At 38.2% G+C, this 18,253-nt stretch overlaps 1 protein-coding gene across 4 annotated transcripts in view; it reads left to right on the top strand.

The window, feature by feature from the left end:
• LOC122556555 (gamma-aminobutyric acid receptor subunit gamma-2-like) overlaps positions 1-18,253 on the top strand; it is a 130,841-nt gene that overhangs the window by 90,242 nt on the left and 22,346 nt on the right. For all 4 annotated transcript variants that reach the window (XM_043703348.2, XM_043703347.2, XM_043703343.2 and 1 more), the window contains one exon: positions 17,935-18,087. In XM_043703348.2, coding sequence (XP_043559283.1) covers positions 17,935-18,087 — 153 coding nt within the window. The remainder of the gene's footprint in view (positions 1-17,934; positions 18,088-18,253) is intronic.

Raw genomic sequence — 18,253 nt, 5'->3', positions numbered from 1 at the left:
TTTTAAGGTGAAAATCTGATGTGGGAGATACATGTGATCTTTGGTATATTACGTACAGGGTTAGTCGTAAGTAGATTAATCATTTTGATTAATTATGCAGAACACCATGAGTTTGAATGCACCATTTTTCTCCTGATCCACTTCTTCACAGATAGCTAAGAGCAAAAGTGTATTGGAATATGAACAGGTATTGGCCACATGGCCCCGCATCAGCTCCACCATTCAATAGGTTCATGTTTGATCTTCCATCTCAGTTCCCACTTTCTTGCCCTAGTTCTAAAATATTTTATTTTAGACTGCATGATAGAATAGGCTGTGGAAATCCTTATAAGAATGTCATTGAGAATTTGGATGTACTTCTAAGTAATATTTTATTCAGGGTTGACTGCTGATGTAATTATTGGCAGAACTGCTTGGTGGGAGTGATGATATGTTTGACGCACGCAGGGTTAATGACTAGCCATACTGATATTTATTCAGCTTCTTTTGTTTTTGGTAATCATTGCAGACAATTGAGTGTTACTACACTCAATATTTGAAGAACAATATTCAATCAAAACAATATTAATGGACAGAAAATAAGGAATCATGTTCAATTTGATGCTAATTAATTATAGTTGTTTACTTTTTAAAAGGGTGCTAATCGCAAGAATTGGGTAGGTGGAGGGATTATTAGATATTACTGGACTAGAAATCCAGAGAGATTCTTTCAAAACCAGCCTAGATGGGGGTGAGAATTTAAATTCAGTTGATGAAATAAATCTGTAATTTAAAAATGCACCTGTAATAGTAACCATGTAACTACTGGATGGTTGTTAAAACCTGTCGAGTTTGCTAATATTATTTTGGGAATAAATTGTCTTCCTGGACCAGTCTTTAGCTCCTCTGAAATGATTTAGGAAGTGACTCAATTGTCAGAAAGGTGGCTCAACATCATCTTTCCAAGGGCAATAAAATGCTGGTGTTGCTAGTGATGCCCAATCTCCGAAATGATCTTTTTAAAAAAATGTTGTAGAAGACTGAACTGAGAAGATCACCAAGACACATTGTAATTTCATATTTATTCATGCGATTTGGATATCGCCGGTGAGGTCAGCAATTATTTCCCATCCTAATTGTCCTTGAGGAGATCATAGTAAGCTGATTTTTTGCGCCACAGCAGTTTGTGTCGTGAAGTTCGGGAGGGGTATTCGTAATTTTACTTAGCAATGAAGGAACCTCAATATACTTAAATTCTTTGGTTCATCCCCATTATTTTCTCATTTTCTATTGCTTTCGCATCAGTACATGTCTCAAAAATGTTTGGACCTTGTGTGAAATAATGAGCTCTTTGAGTGATGAACTAACAAAGCTGGAATTGTTTCCTTTGGAGTGACAAAGCTCCTCTTATTCTACCTTCTGCAATCCTAATTTTGATTGCGTTTCCATTGGTGGCCGTGCCTTCTGTTGGCTAAACCTCAGGTTCTAGATTACCCACTTTGTACTTCTCTGCAACTCTATCTTGCTTACTTCCTTTATGATACCACTTGAAACTAACTTCTTTCATCAAATCTTTGAGGTCACCTGTGTTAATAACCCCTTATGTGGCTAGTCTCATACTTTGTCTACTAATGTTCCTATGAAGTGCTTTGAGACAATTCATTATGCTAAAGCTACTACACAAGTTTAAGTTGTAGGAAAAGGTGTTTTACACAATTATTAAAATTGAGGGTTTTTGAGAGAGAAATGATTATCTTTGGCTGGAGTGCCATCAGTAACCAGAAGAGACAAATTGAAAATAATTGACAAAACACCAGAGGAACAATGAGAATTAGTTTGTGTATTAAGTTACTAATTTAAATACCTGACTGATACGATCGTAAACGGAGATTAAATGTTACCTTTCAAAAAGAATTTGGATATACATGATAAAAATAAAACTTACAGGGCTATTGGGAGAGAGATGAGAACTTTTGTTTTAAAACATATTCATTCGCATGATGTATCACTGGAAAGACCAGCATTTACTTCTCATCTCAAGTTGCCCTCGAAAGTGATGGCAAATCCCTTCTGAAAATGTACATGTAATCTGTGTGGTAAAGGCCCTTCCACAAATGGAGGGAGTTCATGATTTCAATCTAGCAATGATAAAGCAAACTCAGGTGAATGTGACACTTTGTCAGGATATTGCAAATGTGTGATGTTCTCATGCATCTGCTGTCTTTGTCCTTGTCCAGAGTAGAGTTTGCAGGTCTGGGAGATGCCATGTCAAAGAATTGTTGGTGTACTACTGTAGTAAGTCATGTAGGTGGTACCTAATGTAATCACATTCACCAATGATAGAGAGAGGGAAAATTTGAGATGATGAATGGAATGCCAGTTAAGTGGTTCCTTTGCCTGGATGGTATCAATATTCTTGAATTTTGATGAAGTCACAATCACTGAGACATATAAAAATTATTTTATTCTCGTTATACCTTGTAGATAGTGGAAAGGCTTTGAGGGGCCAGGAGGTGAGTCACTGACCATAAAACACTAATCCTCTGACCTGCTCTTTGAACTGACTTATTTATGTGGCAGGTCCAGTTAGGAACTTTGTATTGAACAATACTATTTCAACTCTATCCAGGAGAGTTTAACAAGAATTTCCATCTTAATCAATAGTGAAAGCTATAACTGGACTTTCAACACTATTATTTTTAACTGTTACTAAATGAGTCAATTATGGTAACTCAAAGAGGGATGAACTTCCCGTTAGTGAGATTATTATCTCATAACTGATTCCTCAGTCTGTGTGTGAATTCCTTCTTTGTACAGTGAAATGATAAAAAAAATCCTGCGTTTTTCATCTCACTTGCGATTGAGATAGATTGGGTGATGTCGCACACTGTTCCCTCTGTGTCTTTTCATCCTTATGTGATGGAATATTTACTTGAAAAGTATCCAGCTTTTTTGAAGATTATCTTAACATTGGCTTTGCAGTTTGATTTGCAGCAATTTCACTACAATTTATCCCACTAAGTATTTTTAACTGTCTATTTGGCACTTAGGGCATTATAAAAACTTCATTTTGATGGAAAGTTGAAATTCTGTCAGTTACTCTCGCCTGAACTCCTTTTTGTTGCAATTACAGGAGGTGGTAGCAGGTAAGATGGAAAGACGAGAATTACTTTGGGGATTCCAAATGACTTTCATGCACTAGAAAAGAAGAAGCAATTTGAGAAGAAACTATCTCCAAGTGCAGGGGAATAACAGAGGGTACATTAACGAACTCTTCTGGTATCCTTGGGACTGAATGTGGTTCCAGGCATGTCTGAGTAAACCTATTATTATTACTGCAAAAGAAAGGCAGTGAATGAACTATACCACCTGCTCCAGGCTGATCGATAGCCCACCTTCATAAATGTAGTGGTTTCCCAGTAGCTATGAATGTCACAACAGCTTTCACTTTTTCATTATACAGGATATTTCCATGCCACATCAGTGCAGAGATGCATCAAACAAGTGATAAATGCCAGGTTTACCAGTGAGGGCAATTTCAGCTGTTTCCAAAGGAGAAGAATCCATTAGATGTCGAGTACATAGATCTTTTTAAAATAGCCGGGCACTATTTGTGGATCCAGTGAAGCCACTAGGGATCAATTTGACAATCCAATAAGCCAGAAGGTTCTCCTAAACAATGCTTATAAACAGTGTTCATATAAACACTCTAAATATGAAGGCAATTTTGCATGTGAATACCATTATCCAAAGAATAACATGACTGATATATTCTGCAATGTGACCTATCATCAACTCTTCCACAGTTTGAACAGTTGGCTTTTTACAGGATAACACTATCCTCTTAAAGCTAGTGAAAAACCTGCATATAATTATAATACATTGAGAACCACACCATCACCAACCTTTATGTGGAGTCCAGCATTAAGCACTGAACCAATAGTATTTAGCAAATTGGAACAAAAACTAATGTGGAGTTCAAATAGAGATCAGCTGGTGTCTAATTGAATGGCAGGGTAGTCTTGACAGACTGAGTGACTTGATCTTATTTTCATTCTTTATTGGACTATGACCATCACTGGCAAAACCTGTATTTGTTGCCAGACCCAAATTGCCACAAAAGGATGGCAAGAGAGGCCATTTCAGGGATTTGTGAAGTATGAATAATAATATTGCTATGGTTCTGCCGTCACATGAAGGCCAGAGCAGGTAAGAATGAGTGAATTCCTTTCCTGAAGAGAACAAGATTGGCTTTTACATTATTTGATGATAGTTGTCATTGTCCCCATTCCTGGGAGCCAAATTTTTATAGTTCAAGATATATTGACCAAATTTAAAGTCTACCAACTGCATGGTGAAATTTTAATTCACAGCAGCTAGGTCTCTGATTGCCAGCCAAGTGACTTTACCATGTCACTGCCTCCCCTATTTTTGTTCCTAACATGTTCTGGGTTGGATTTTCCTCTTCGTGTTGGCACCCTTGAGTCAAGATATTGCCCAGCTTACACCTGCTGATTATATTTGTCAGATGTTTAGCTGTGTGCCAAGAATGGATAATGTGTTCAGCCCTATGGGTAACTTTTATACAGTTGCAAAACAAAAGGTCCTAACTTTGTTTGATTGCTTTAAAGTTGTAATAAGTTTTTTTTGAGTTTTCGTTACCTGTTTGTCTTTTTGGACAATATTAGATGATTAATATCAATTAATTGCAGGGACTGTTGTGGGAGTACCCTTACCTTTGAACTAGGAGGGCAGGATTCAAGTCCCACCTGTTCCAGAGTAGTATGGTAATACCTCTAAACAGGTTGAATGAGAAAATGGGTTTCAGGAATTAATTGTTTTTATATAATGAATGATTGTGTTTGATAGACAGTTTGAGGAATCTGTAAGAGCAGTTTTTTTTCCAAAACAGATTTTCAAAGCGTGCTGGCTTATTTTGTCAGTTTTAGGACTGTAAGTAGTGGATACTGAAGGATAGGTATAGAGATGCTTAGGGGCATGGGAGGTAAATGAGAGAAGTGGAACAGCTATGGAGATGGGAAGGGGAATATGAGGAGTATTGGCAAGATCTTTTAAACTTACCTAGCGAGAGATTCCTGATTCTGCAATAGACCTCCCATTAGGTTCACAGCCTGATCTATCTTGAAGAGCTCCCATGGCCAACAGGAAACTACCCATTTTGGAAAAGGAAACTTGAATTTCCGGCAGGGATTCAAATTGCTATTTTGATTGTGCCATGTTCCTCAACATGGACAGGCAGTGGAATGGAATTGCAGCTTTGAAACTGCAGTCCTCCACACCTGATGTTTTATTTCCTTGACATGGCTTTGCTTAGTGGAACATCTAGTCCTCTGAGTTTGAAATGTTTGGAAAGGTTCTTGTATTTCCAAGGTACAAGTTGGAAGTGTGTTAGCATGCAAGTTGTAGAGAATGACCAAATACTTGATCTCATTCTGACAGGATTACTTCAGACTAATTCAGGATACCGAGCCTGGTCATGCTTCTTCCACACATGTGTAACTGGATAACCTAGCATCTTTTCACGTTTGTTAAGTCAAGACAATAATTCTCACTTATACATAAAATAAAAGCTTTTAACTCCCTCTAAGTGTTAGTTTTCAACTCTTTCTCAGTTTGTATTTTGGTTTGAGTCCCTGTAATGTTACCTGCCCATTTGATAGAATTGAATGACAATATTATATTTGTCATTCCTGACGAAGGGCTCCTGCCTGAAACGTCGATTCGCCTGGTCCTCAGATGTTGCCTGACCTGCTATGCATTTCCAGCACCACTGTAATCTTGACTCTAATCTCCAGCATCAGTAGTTCTCACTTTCGCCTAGTATTACATTTGCACCAATTAGGAGCAGGGCTAGGGCCATCAAGTCTGCTCTGCTTTCTAATAAGATCAGGCTGATCTGATTAAAAATATGAACAGGAATATTGATCCCTTCAGTTTGCTCTGTCATTCAATGCAATCTGCCTGATTTATCAAATTTTAGTTTGCCCTGGAACAATTTGAACCCATGTTACTGGAACATGCCTCGGGGTTCTGGGTTACCAAGTTAGTGATATTACCACTAGACCATTGTCTCCCCTTGTTCCACATTTCATCCAAACCCCAAATTGCTCTTAACCTCTTGCTTCACAGTCAAAGAAATAAAGAATTTCTTTTCAGGTTACTTCACAAGGCAGGCATCTGAAGTCTAATGTCAACAACAGCAGTAATTTCTTGTGTATTGTTCATGATTTGAAATGTGACTTTGAAATGCTTGTCACGTTACATCTGTTTTCTCAGGCTGAAGAATATGTGGTTGTGTCATATTTGTAGGCTGTTATACTGGAAGCTCTTTGAGAGCTATGTAACATTTTTCACAAATGAATAGATTAAAAACACAAATGATGGAGAGGTAGCTAAAAAATACGTTTTGTTTCCTGAATTTGAAACAAAAAATTGTATGCAGTTCCAAATAACACACTACTTAACAGGGAAAACTGTTAGGTTCAGTTTGGTGAAATTTCTTCATGCTGGAACGAGTTTCAAACGAATTGTTCTATCTGCATGACATAACCCAAACGAAAGCTACTCCCAGAGGGAACGCTTGATTGTAGCAAAGTTATGAAGGAGCAATTAAGTGGTTCAATTCATTTTTATGAAGTGGGGAATTAAAATATGTTGTATCCATAAATCATGTGGAAAATCGTGACCTAATTAAAGCCTTTTCAACTGAAGGAATTGCTGGAATACTTGCAGTTAGAACTTTCCAGCAATAATAGCTGATGTGCAGAATTCTCAAAACTGTACATAGCTTGCCAGTTGTCAATCGTACCTGTACATACTGAGATAGCAGTCCTGGTAATGTTAGCGAGAACTCTAAGCAAAAATAAAACAAAGCTACTAATTTTAATTCAGAGGAGGCAGTGGCCTAGTGGTATTATCAGTGGGCTACTAATCCAAGAACCAAGGTTCAAATCCCACCATGACAGACAGTGGAATTTGAATTTGCTTTTAAAAGCAAAGTTGGGATTAAAAGTCTAATGATATCCATGAATTAATTGCCGATTGTCAGGGAAAATACCCATCTGGTTTACTAATGCTGCTTAGGGAAGGAAATTTGCCAGCCTTACCCAGTCTGGCCTTCAGATCCACAGCAAGGTAGTTACATTATGGGCATTAAATACTGGCCTGACTAGTGATGTCCATATGCTGTGAATGAATAAAAATCAAAATTCTGGAAATATGAAACTGAGAAAAAACTGATAACAGTCAATAGATTCATCAATATCTGTTGGGAGAACAGATTAATTATTTCTAATAAAACTGAAAATGCTGGAAATATTCAGCAGGCCACGGAGGTCATTGGTGTGAAACATTAATTCTGTTTCTTTGTCTGCAAATTCTCCTTAAGCTGTTTAGTATTGCTATCATCTTCTGTTTTTAATTCTGGCTTCCAGCAGTCATTTTAGTCTTCTGTAGGCCAATTAACATTTTAGTTACAGATCGTTCCAAAGAACTTTAAAAATCCAAAGAAGAATCTACTTCTGAAACATTAACTTCTATGTTCTTGCCACAGATATTGATTGTAGACAAGCAGGAGGCTAAAAGAACACAGCAAGCCAGGCAGCATCAAGAGGTGAAGATAACGATGTTTCAAGTATAACCCTTCTTCAGGAATGAAGGTGGGAGTATGGGCAACTGCCTACCCCCACCTCCATTCCTGAAGAAGTGTTATACCCAAAACATTGACTTCTCCATCTCCTGATACTGCCTGGCTTGCTGTGTTAGAACATAGAACAGTACAGCAAGTACAAGCCCTTCAGCCCTTGATGTTGTGCCAGCCTTTTATCCTACTCTAAGATCAGACTAACCTACATACCCTTCATTGTACTAGCTTGCATGTGCCTATCCAGGAGTTGCTTAAATGTCCCTAATGTATCTGACTCTATTACTACTGCTGACAGTGCATTCCATACACCCACCACTCTAAGTAAAGAACCTATCTCTGACATCTCCCCTAAACCTGCCTCCAAGTACCTTAAAATTATGGTCCCTTGTGATAGGCATTTTTGCCATGGGAAAAAGTCTGTGGCTATCCACTTTATCTATGCCTCTCAATATCTTTTACACCTTTATCATGTTACCTCTCATCCTTCTTTGCTCCAGTGAGAAAAGCCCTAGACCCGTCAACCTTTCTTCATAAGACATGCCCTCCAGTCCAGGCAGCATCCTGGTAAGTCTCCTCTGCATCCTTCCTAATGTTTCCACATCTTTCCTATAATGAGGCCACCAGAACTGAACACTATATTCCAAGTGTGGTCTAACCGGGGCCCTATAGAGCTGCAGCATAACCTCGCGGCTCTTAAACTCAATCCCTCTGCTAATGAAAGCCAACCTTGTTCTTGTCAGCCTTCTTCCAGCCTCCTGCTTGTCCACTTTGGATTCCAGCATCTGCAGTTATATTTTTATCTCTGACAGATACTGGTTGACCTGCTGATGTTTCGAGTTAGTTCTGTCCTTGTTAGAGAAAAATATGTTCTTCAAATGATTAACATACACATTAGGTAAATCTGGAGTTTTTGAGTCACTAAACATCAAATGATTTTCATCATGGTGCAGAGGCACTGGTTAAGTGCCTCCAAAATTGATTGGATGGCTTATACATTGGTTAACTCCAGACTCCATTCGGAGGTAATAAATGAGTGTCAAAGCATCCTGTGTTTCGGTGCTATGATGTTTATGAACACATTCTGTGCCAAATGGTACAGAATTTTGCAGTTAGCTGGACAAATTACAATTATGTTTCACAGTGTGTTTTCATGTCGACATGCTGGAATTACCGTTGAGCACAGAACTAAGTAGATGAGTGGAAATATTAAAAGCCTGGTGATCACTGTCTTAACATAGTGCATAATAAGCTCAATAAAATACAACCACTGGCTAGCACTACACAAATGAACAAGCATGGGTCAAAAATAAAACCAAAAAGATTTGCAAACATTCAGCACACGTGGCAGTAAGTTTTCTCTCTCTCTCCCTGAAATTATGGTTTGAGATAAATGTGACACTTTTGAAGATTTTCTGCATCCATAGTATTTCATTTTATATATGCTTTAGTTCAAAACTGTTCAGTGTCAGAACAGGTGAAGAGAAGGACTGCCCACTCAAGGTAAATTAACTTTGGTCGATTAATTAAATAATCAATCATAGTATAGCACTATAAGACTCACCATGAACTGTAAAGTACTTTTACTGTCTCACTGAAGACCGTGCAAACTTAATATGATCCGGGCTGTTTGGTATTGACCTGCTTGTGCTTCATAATAAAGCACACTGTCCAGGTACAATATCAGACTGACTTAGTTACCAAGGAGACCCAATTAATTGTGCAATGTGACATTTCCTTTAGGAATTCTGTGACAGTGCAGACTTATTGAGGTAGGAAGAAAGGCAGGTGCAATTGTACAAGAAACATTGTCACCCATGAACAATACATTAAACCTGGTTTTGTCTGCAGATATCTGCCTTCGTTGTCCATGCTTTACATGGCAGACTGTCATTGAATTTCCTCAGAAATAACATCATCAATGGTCAGCACTGTAAAAGTGAAGGTAATGAGAGCATTATAATTTTGTGCTCTTGGATCCTCCCAAGCCATCACTGATGATATTTGTCAGATTATTCGTCTTTTGTGCACTGATGCATTAAAAAGAAACAAAAATTTGCTTTGCAAGCAAAAGTGTTTTTTTCAACCAATGGAAGGAGTCCAGCATTTTTAACCAAGTGACAGATTTTACAGAAGTGCAGGCTCTTGTTAACAACATAGATGTGGCCATCTGCTCCTCTAACAACATTTTTGTAGCTTAAAACAGTAAACAGCATTCCATTGAATGACTACATTCTATTCACGTGCAGGTAACTGAGGACAAGATTAATTTATACAAGCTACAGTGCACAAAAACTACTTGTGATATTTGTAATTTTATCTGTCAGGCACAAATTTCTTCCTGCACCATTATAGGTATTGAAGAAGCTTAGATATATAGAATTATGCTGAGGCTGCAAGACATTTGAAGCACAGTATTTATGGCTTACATACAATGACCATAGACTTAATTAATGGTGGCAAGTACGATTTATTGTGGCAACACAGATCAGAAAGCAATTTATTTCGAATCTGCTCCCTTAGCCATGGACATTGTTAGAAAAACATCAATTCAATAAGATACCAGATTTCATTCTTAAACAACATGGCAGAGAAAAGTTTTCTCTCTGTTGTGAATATTCATGTTTCTTAGAAACCTGCCAGTAAAATATTGCAAGTATATTCATGAGAAAGGGATTTTCTGGCAACATTATCTTGTCTATTTTCATTGGTCACATGGTTGATTTATTATAAATGGTTTGGAAATCTGCTGGTCTAAGGATATCCTCCTCTACTCAGTCCTGTTCCTTACTGCACAAATGCAAGTATGCAGGAAATATTCATGAGATTGTCATGATCTAACCCTGTTGAATCAGCTGTTGACTGGAATGCTGTAGTTTTGCTACAATGTCATTTCATTAAAATTGCAGAATTGCCTTTTCTATATAAAAGGTGATGATTTCTAGTCTTTTGGAAGCAAAAATCTGACTGCAGAAAATTCCTGACTGTGTCCAGTGTCCAATCTATTCATGAAATAAATAGAATAAGCCATTAAAAAAGTGGACAGAGCAGGTCAGGAAAACATTGTTCCCATTGATGGAGGAATCAAATAAAAGGCACAAATATAGTGTAATGTAGCAAAAGAGGCAGTGCAAACATGAAAAAAAACATTTCTAAGTAGCAAGTGTTAAGACTGGGAATGCAGTTCCTGACAATATGGTGGATGCAGGATTAAGCAAGACATTCAAGAAGAAATTGGATTATTATCTGAAAAGGAAGAATATATGTGTTTACATGATACAAAGGGGAAGTAGAACTAGATTAACTTTTACTAACAAATCAGTGTACTGATGACTAGGACACATCAGGTGAAAACTGAAGCATCCACTTTGACTGGATGCAGTATATCAATGTCCAAGTCATAGAATCCCTACAGTGCAGAAACAAGTCCTTCAGCCCACACCGACCCTCCAAAGAGTAACTCACCCAGACCCATTACCCCTGACAAATGCACCTCATCTATACATTTCTGAACACAGAAGGCCAATTCATCTTACCTGCACATCGTTGGATTGTGGGAGGAAGCCAGAGCACACCCCACAGACACGGGGAGAATATACAAACTCCACACAGACAGTCACCTGCGGCTAGAATCGAACCCAAGTCCATGGCACTGTGAGGCAGTAGTGCTAACCATAGAGCCACTATGACCTTTACAAAGGAAAAAAATTAGTGGAATAGTTATGAGACTCTTTGAATTATATCAATTTCTGAAGTTTTTATGTGAGTGTCAAACAATTTAAAGTCTGGATATAATAATTTTTCTTTTTCTAGCTTTGTCAGTTTAGGTGACTTAGTTTGCATCAAAAGATCTTTGAACCATATTATCTTCCTGCACAACTACAAAATTAACTTGAGTTCATATGAATCCGTTCATCTGGAGGTAGGTTTTCTGAAGAAACATTTATCTGAGTAAAGGATTGTCATTTTTATAGTGCGTTTCTTCAAATTTACTGGTTTTTCTTCTTTAAACTCAAATAAATATAATTTACTATTCCTGTTGTAGATGGTGTGTTTGAACCTTTGGATAACTAGTGATATTACAGTCAGAAGGAGTAGGATTTTGGTGCCACTGCAGACCATTCTGGAAATTGAAAACCAGTTAACCATCTTGTGAGTCGATGTAACTTCATGCATAATAATGCTCAACTTCATGAAAACATGTCTGTCAGTGTTGAACAGTAACCTTTGGAGGTTTGAAACCTCCTGCAGCTCTCACAGTTTCACAGTTTCACAGATGTTTGTCAGGAAAACAAAAATTTGCAGAGTCCATCGAACATGATTTTTGTATTTTGGTTTCATGCTCTGTATTGTGCAGATCATTAAATCCTGCAGAAACATTCTAATGCTTGCACCTGGCCCACACCCTGCCCTGCAATGTTGAGTTCTCCAAGAGTGGTGTTTATAATGGGATGGTATTTATAATGGGATGGCATTTATAATGGGATTAATTTGTTGTTCTATGAATTAAACTTTGAAAACCACAGAAGGATCAGCTTATTTTTCAATGGATGCACAGAATTTTCTATTCTTTTCAACCTCATGGGCAATGGAGAGAAATGTGGAAAAATACACCAAAAATGAAAAAAAAATCAAAGTCTTGACTTTGAGAAGAAAAATTCCACGTTGCATTTGAAATGGCAAGTTCAGAATCATGCTAATAATGTCAACCTTATTACCCTGTATTCATGTCTCATTATTAGTCCAACTTGCCTCATTTCTACGCAGCTGAAAATGTGTTGCTGGAAAAGCGCAGCAGGTCAGGCAGCATCCAGGGAACAGGAGAATCGACGTTTCGGGCATAAGCCCTTCTTCAGGAAAGCCATTCCTGAAGAAGGGCTTATGCCCGAAATGTCGATTCTCCTGTTCCCTGGATGCTGCCTGACCTGCTGTGCTTTTCCAGCAACACATTTTCAGCTCTGATCTCCAGCATCTGCAGACCTCACTTTCTCCTCATTTCTACGCAGCTTCAAATTCTTTCCTACTTGTCCTAAAGTTCAATCCCCAGTGCAGAAATGTGTTCAGCAGCTGGCAGCAGTTTGCTATTTGCTTCTTTAGACCTTCATGCAAATCTGTCATCATCACAACATCCCTTCATGCTCCATCGACACTATACTCTTCCACCCTCCCTCTAACAAGATGGTGTGACAAGACAACCACCTGATGAAGGAGCAGCACTCTGAAAGCTAGTGCTTTCAAATAAACCTGTTGAACTATAATCTGGTGTTGTGTTATTTTTAACTTTGTACACCCCAGGTCAACACTAGTATCTCCAAATCTAACAAGATGGGGTTGGCAAACCACCAGGCTCATCACTTCAGCCTGCCTGCTTTTGGGTCAATACAGCACTTCAGGACTTCAAATTAACCTCAAGGACACTTTACGCAGTGCATATTTCTGCAAGATCATTTTGTGAGCAGGAATGCGTGTATCATGTGCAGCAACACAAGATGGATCTTATAGCTCTTTACTTCATTTCTTAGGAATTAATCACATTTCATTTAGTTGGAAGCTGCCAGCCTTGGGCTTGCAAATGGGAATGGGCTTAAGTGTATAGATAGAATCAGGCAGCTTGACATGGTTTGGAGGATTGGACATGTTTTGCCTTACAGCACTGTGCTATGTAAGTATCACATACAGCATGTACCAGCAGTTTACACAGCAAACACACTGTATGCACTTCAACCAAATAGTACTGCGTGAAAGTCAGAGGAGATCAGTCCTTAATGAGGTTTAGAGGGACTTTAGTCAGTCAATGGGTACTGCTGCAATCAGTCAGTGGGATTTTGCCATTCCAGTTCTGACCATGGTCAAGTAAGGCACCTGGTTGTACCAGAGGATCTGTGTCCTTGGATTCCAGGAATTGGGCCATAGTCAGTCATGCAAATTAATTGAAATCAGTTTGGGGGTTACAGGTACATGAATTAGGGTGCTGTGAAGATATCAATCCAGTGAATTGACTAATCTTTTTCTTCAATGAGACAAAAGGATGGATTGAGTGTGATGATAGTGGACAGAAAAACAGTTAGTGATGATGAAGGCAGAGAAGAGGTGGTGAGGTTTCCCCAGTGAGTGAGTAGGAAATGCAGAAGGCAGAAGGATGAGTTTTTTGGGAGCATGAGGTGGGAGATGGCCACTGAGTAGACATAATGCATGCAATAGTGTGAGTTGTAGTTCATAAGTCATGATTGTATGTGTGTGCACTGGCAGAGTTAGAGTGAATAATGGCCCTGTGAGTATGAGGTAGTAGAAATGCAATAGTGCATTTCCCCATGCAGAAGACAGAAATCATTATTATTCTTCCTTCAAAGCTGTGTTTCACTCGGGAAACTGCACATACCCAGGCTTGTTATCTCAGTCCATGCTGATGTGCCCGATAACCTTGTCTCCCTTGTACTGCTGTCCTCTCTGTCATCTTGTCCACTGAACCTCAAACTGAGCAGCTAAATCCTTGGAGATGATGGTGCAGGACCACAGTATGAAGTGCAGTTCCTGGCTTGCATCATCTGAAGTGTTGTGCAACTGGACTTTAATTATGATGTCAGTGACGGTAACATTGTAAAATCCCAGTGGTGTTGAGAACCTTTACTTCTCCTGCCACATGATCAGTTGCAGCATTAATGAGATAACAATCAGAGAATTACATACAAAAGGTTGAGATGGATCATTGTGCCAAGAATCTCATGTAATGAGCTACTTTCCCTACAATTGGGAAAATATAGTTCTGAGTCATGAATTGAATGGTACCAATCCTCAACTTAGGCATTCACCTATATAGCACATCTGGGTTGACAATATTGTATTGACACTATTGACTTTTCTGCCATTGTAAATATTTTGGAATGAATACCTCAAACTATTGATCTTTAAATGGTGAAGATTTGTGGCTTTTTAAGCATGACCTAATTAATTTATTGAAAGATTTTCTTCAAGTTCCCAGTGGAGTAACAAATGTTAGACAAATTGCTGTCCAAAGATCAGTTAATCTATACATGTCCCATCAATTAATTATCCAGCTTTGTTTCCAAGCATTTTGTCATGTAAAATCACCAGGAGAAGACGTTTTCTATCGGAAGTCATCACTAACTTCCTTAGTGATTTCATATGAACATATTCAGTGAGATGTATATTTAAAAATAAATAATACATGAAATTTGAAGTTTGAAGAAAGTGACTCTTAATCAAGAACTTGGAAGGAAATTTACAACATGGGAAGGTGGTGACATCATAATAACATGACTGGATGACTGGACTAGTAAACCAGAATGCTAGACCACTGCTCCGGGATATGGGTTTGAATCCCCACCACGAAAGATGGTGAGATTTGAATTTAAGAAATATCAGGAATAGAAAAATTATACAATGGTGATCATGTAGTGATAGTCAGCTGTTATAAACACCCATTTGATTCACTAATGTCCTTCCTTGCGGGAAGATACTGTAGCCCTTACCTGGTGTGATCAGCATGTGACTCCAGATGTGTAGCAAAGCAGTTGACTGTTCACAGCCCTTTGGTCAATTAGGGATGAACAATTAATTGAAGGCTTAGCCAGTGAAGCACAAATCCCATGAACAAAAAAAAAATCTCTTCTTAGGAAAAAGGCGAGGAATATTGCACCTATTATTTGCTACAATATAACTTGCATAAATCTGACAGTATTGTCTAACTTTAAATTCCACATTGACTAAGTAGCATTAAGTTTATTGCAGTTGGAGGACAGTATCTCGATTCTATAAAATGGTACATATGAATATAAATTCCAGTACAAGCTATTCCAGGAATTGAGTGAATTTAAAACCCCCCAGTACTAACCCTTTAACTGCCAAATACTCATTTTTGTTGGTTTCATTTACTAAGAGGTGGATCCTGAACACATTCTCATTTTTGAGTGCACATTAATACTGTTAATGTAACCCAAATATTGTTCTTGTTCAAAAGTTATTTAAGCATTTTTGCTTAATTCTATTTCTATCCAGATTCTTACATGACTCTACTTATGAAGACTTTTCTCCTCAAAATAATACTAACTGCTTTTGCACTGAGCAAATTCCATATAATCACTCCAGAAAAGAAAGTACCTGCTCATCTCATGTCAAAGTTATAGAATTTTTAACCTTATGCATGAATCCTCAGTTTTAGTGCTGTTTACTTTAGCATTTGATTTATTTTTAATTGCTGTTTCTTTTCAGCTCATTTTCTTTCCCATCTCCTCTACAGTCTTTATAAAGCTCCCTAGACAATTGTTCTGTGGAACTCTAACAAAGTAGAGTCTTTAGAAAAATTAACTTTGTTTCTTTCTTCACAGATGCTACCAGCACATTTTGGTTTTATCTTGCCTTAACATCCCTTTTGAAAGATGTAATCTCCGATAATGCAGTAAACTGAAGTGTCAGCTGAGAATTTGTGCTAACATCTCTGGATAACCTATTTGCTCCACCCTCCCCTTCAAACTATCACGATCACCCCACAGTCTACACCTGCATCAACCTACTGCCTATTTAGCGACCTCCCCCCACCTCACTCCCACCAACCTATTTATCTCTCAGCCACTTCGCCCCCCACTCCCCGTCACATCCTGATGAACGGCCTATGCCTGAAACGTCGATTCTCCTGCTCCTTGGATGCTGCCTGAGCTGCTGTGCTTTTCCAGCAGCACACTCTCAACTCTGATCACCAGCATCTGCATTCCTCACTTTCTCCTAGTCTCTGGATAATCTCCTAACTCAGGTGTGAGTTAGTGTTGAACACTTTTACGTTTGTTGAGTAGACTTCTACCTCTTGATGGCGAAGACCTGAACAGTCTCAATTTTGTTGACCTATGTCATGTTATATTTGGATGGCCTATTGCTACTTCAGTTCCATATGAAGTGAAGGGAAAAGAAGTGTTGCATCAGGTCATTTAGATCCTTCTTTTAGTACAATTTTTGGATCCTATGTCTAACTTAATTACCAATTTCTTATACTTAGATCACAAAAAAATTAGGAATGATACAATATTTTTTGACTAATACAATTTATGAAATGCTGATGTAGCAAACAAACATGATACCTATCTGGATCTGGTTTCATTATAACACCCTTCTGATCCTATAACTGGAAACAAAGCTTCTCTAAGAAAAAATATCAAGGATATAAGAAAACCTTATTAAGTTTCCGCTAATAGACAAGAAAAATGTTATGCTTCTATATTGCCTGCCCCCTCTTTGTGTTAGATCATTTATTTGTATAGCCTGAAATCTTTCTTAAAATCCCCAAATCATTCTTTCCAATTCTGTAGACAGGAACATTCCTGTTGGAAAATTCAGTTGTAAATATAGTAATAGTATTATAATAATTTGAAATTATACCATGTTATATAGTTCAGGTAATAACAAGGCTATTGACTTTTATAATTATTATGGATTAACATTAACATAGGGTGGTGTGGTGGCTAAGTAGTTAGCACTGCTGCCTCACAGCTCCAGGGACCCGGGTTAGATTCCAGCCTCGGTCGATTGTCTGCGTGGAGTTTGCACATTCTCCCCGTATCTGCGTGGGTTACCTCTGGGTGCTCACGTTTCCTCCCACAATCCAAAAGATGTGCAGGTCAGGTCAGGTGAATTGAACATGCTAAATTGCCCCTCGTGTTTGGTGCATTAGTCAGGGGTAAATTCAGGGTAAGGGAATGAGTGGGTTACTATTCGGAGGGGCGGTGTGGATTTGTTAGGCCGAAGGGCCTGCTTCCATACTGTAGGGAATCTAATCTAAAAAAAAGTTCCACCATTCAAACATTACTACTATAAAATGTGAAGTTCAAAAAGTTCCTGACTGATTTGCTCTGCTCCTATGGAAGCCATGCCACATCAATACTTTATCCAGAGATTCAGGGAGAATATGACATTGTGGTATGTATCCACTAGATACCCAATACACACACTACAAGAAAGCGTTTGTTTGTGATTTCAAATTTAAATGGAGGTTTCACTTCTCTGCATTTGATTATGTTCAATTACACATTCTAACTCTTAGAATGTCATAGAAAGGATTCTTCAAACTGATTGGTGAAAGAGACATGCAGTTGTTTGCCCTGCTTTATACACATCCAATATTTCCTTTAGAGGACACTTAGATGATTTTCTAATTACTTCACATTACCACACTTAATTCATTTGACAGCTGCAAGCCTAATGAGAGGTTAGCATCATTCATTCTCCGTGCCGATATTGCTTTATTATGAGTGAAAGATTCGCCTTCTATTTTTATCTTTTTGCAGGAGATTATGTTGTGATGTCTGTGTACTTCGATCTTAGCAGACGAATGGGCTACTTCACTATCCAGACCTATATCCCTTGCACATTGACGGTTGTTTTATCCTGGGTATCATTTTGGATCAATAAGGATGCAGTACCAGCCAGAACATCATTAGGTAATTACATCATATGAACTATATTGCTTTCTGACAAAACAATAACAGTTTTCACCTCTTCTAATTGTTCCTTTAAAAATAAATATACAGGGGAGGAATTATTGTATGTTGCACTGCTTCTCATTACACTGTATCATGTTTATTCTGTGCAGGCAGGCTATGCCAC

The sequence above is a fragment of the Chiloscyllium plagiosum genome, unplaced genomic scaffold, assembly GCF_037043375.1.
Source record: "Chiloscyllium plagiosum isolate Xiang-an unplaced genomic scaffold, Cpla_swu_hap1 HiC_scaffold_16, whole genome shotgun sequence".
In the NCBI taxonomy this organism is placed as follows: Eukaryota; Metazoa; Chordata; class Chondrichthyes; order Orectolobiformes; family Hemiscylliidae; genus Chiloscyllium; species Chiloscyllium plagiosum.
The sequence above is the reverse complement of the archived record's forward strand: the minus strand, read 5'-3'. Positions and strand labels throughout refer to the sequence as shown.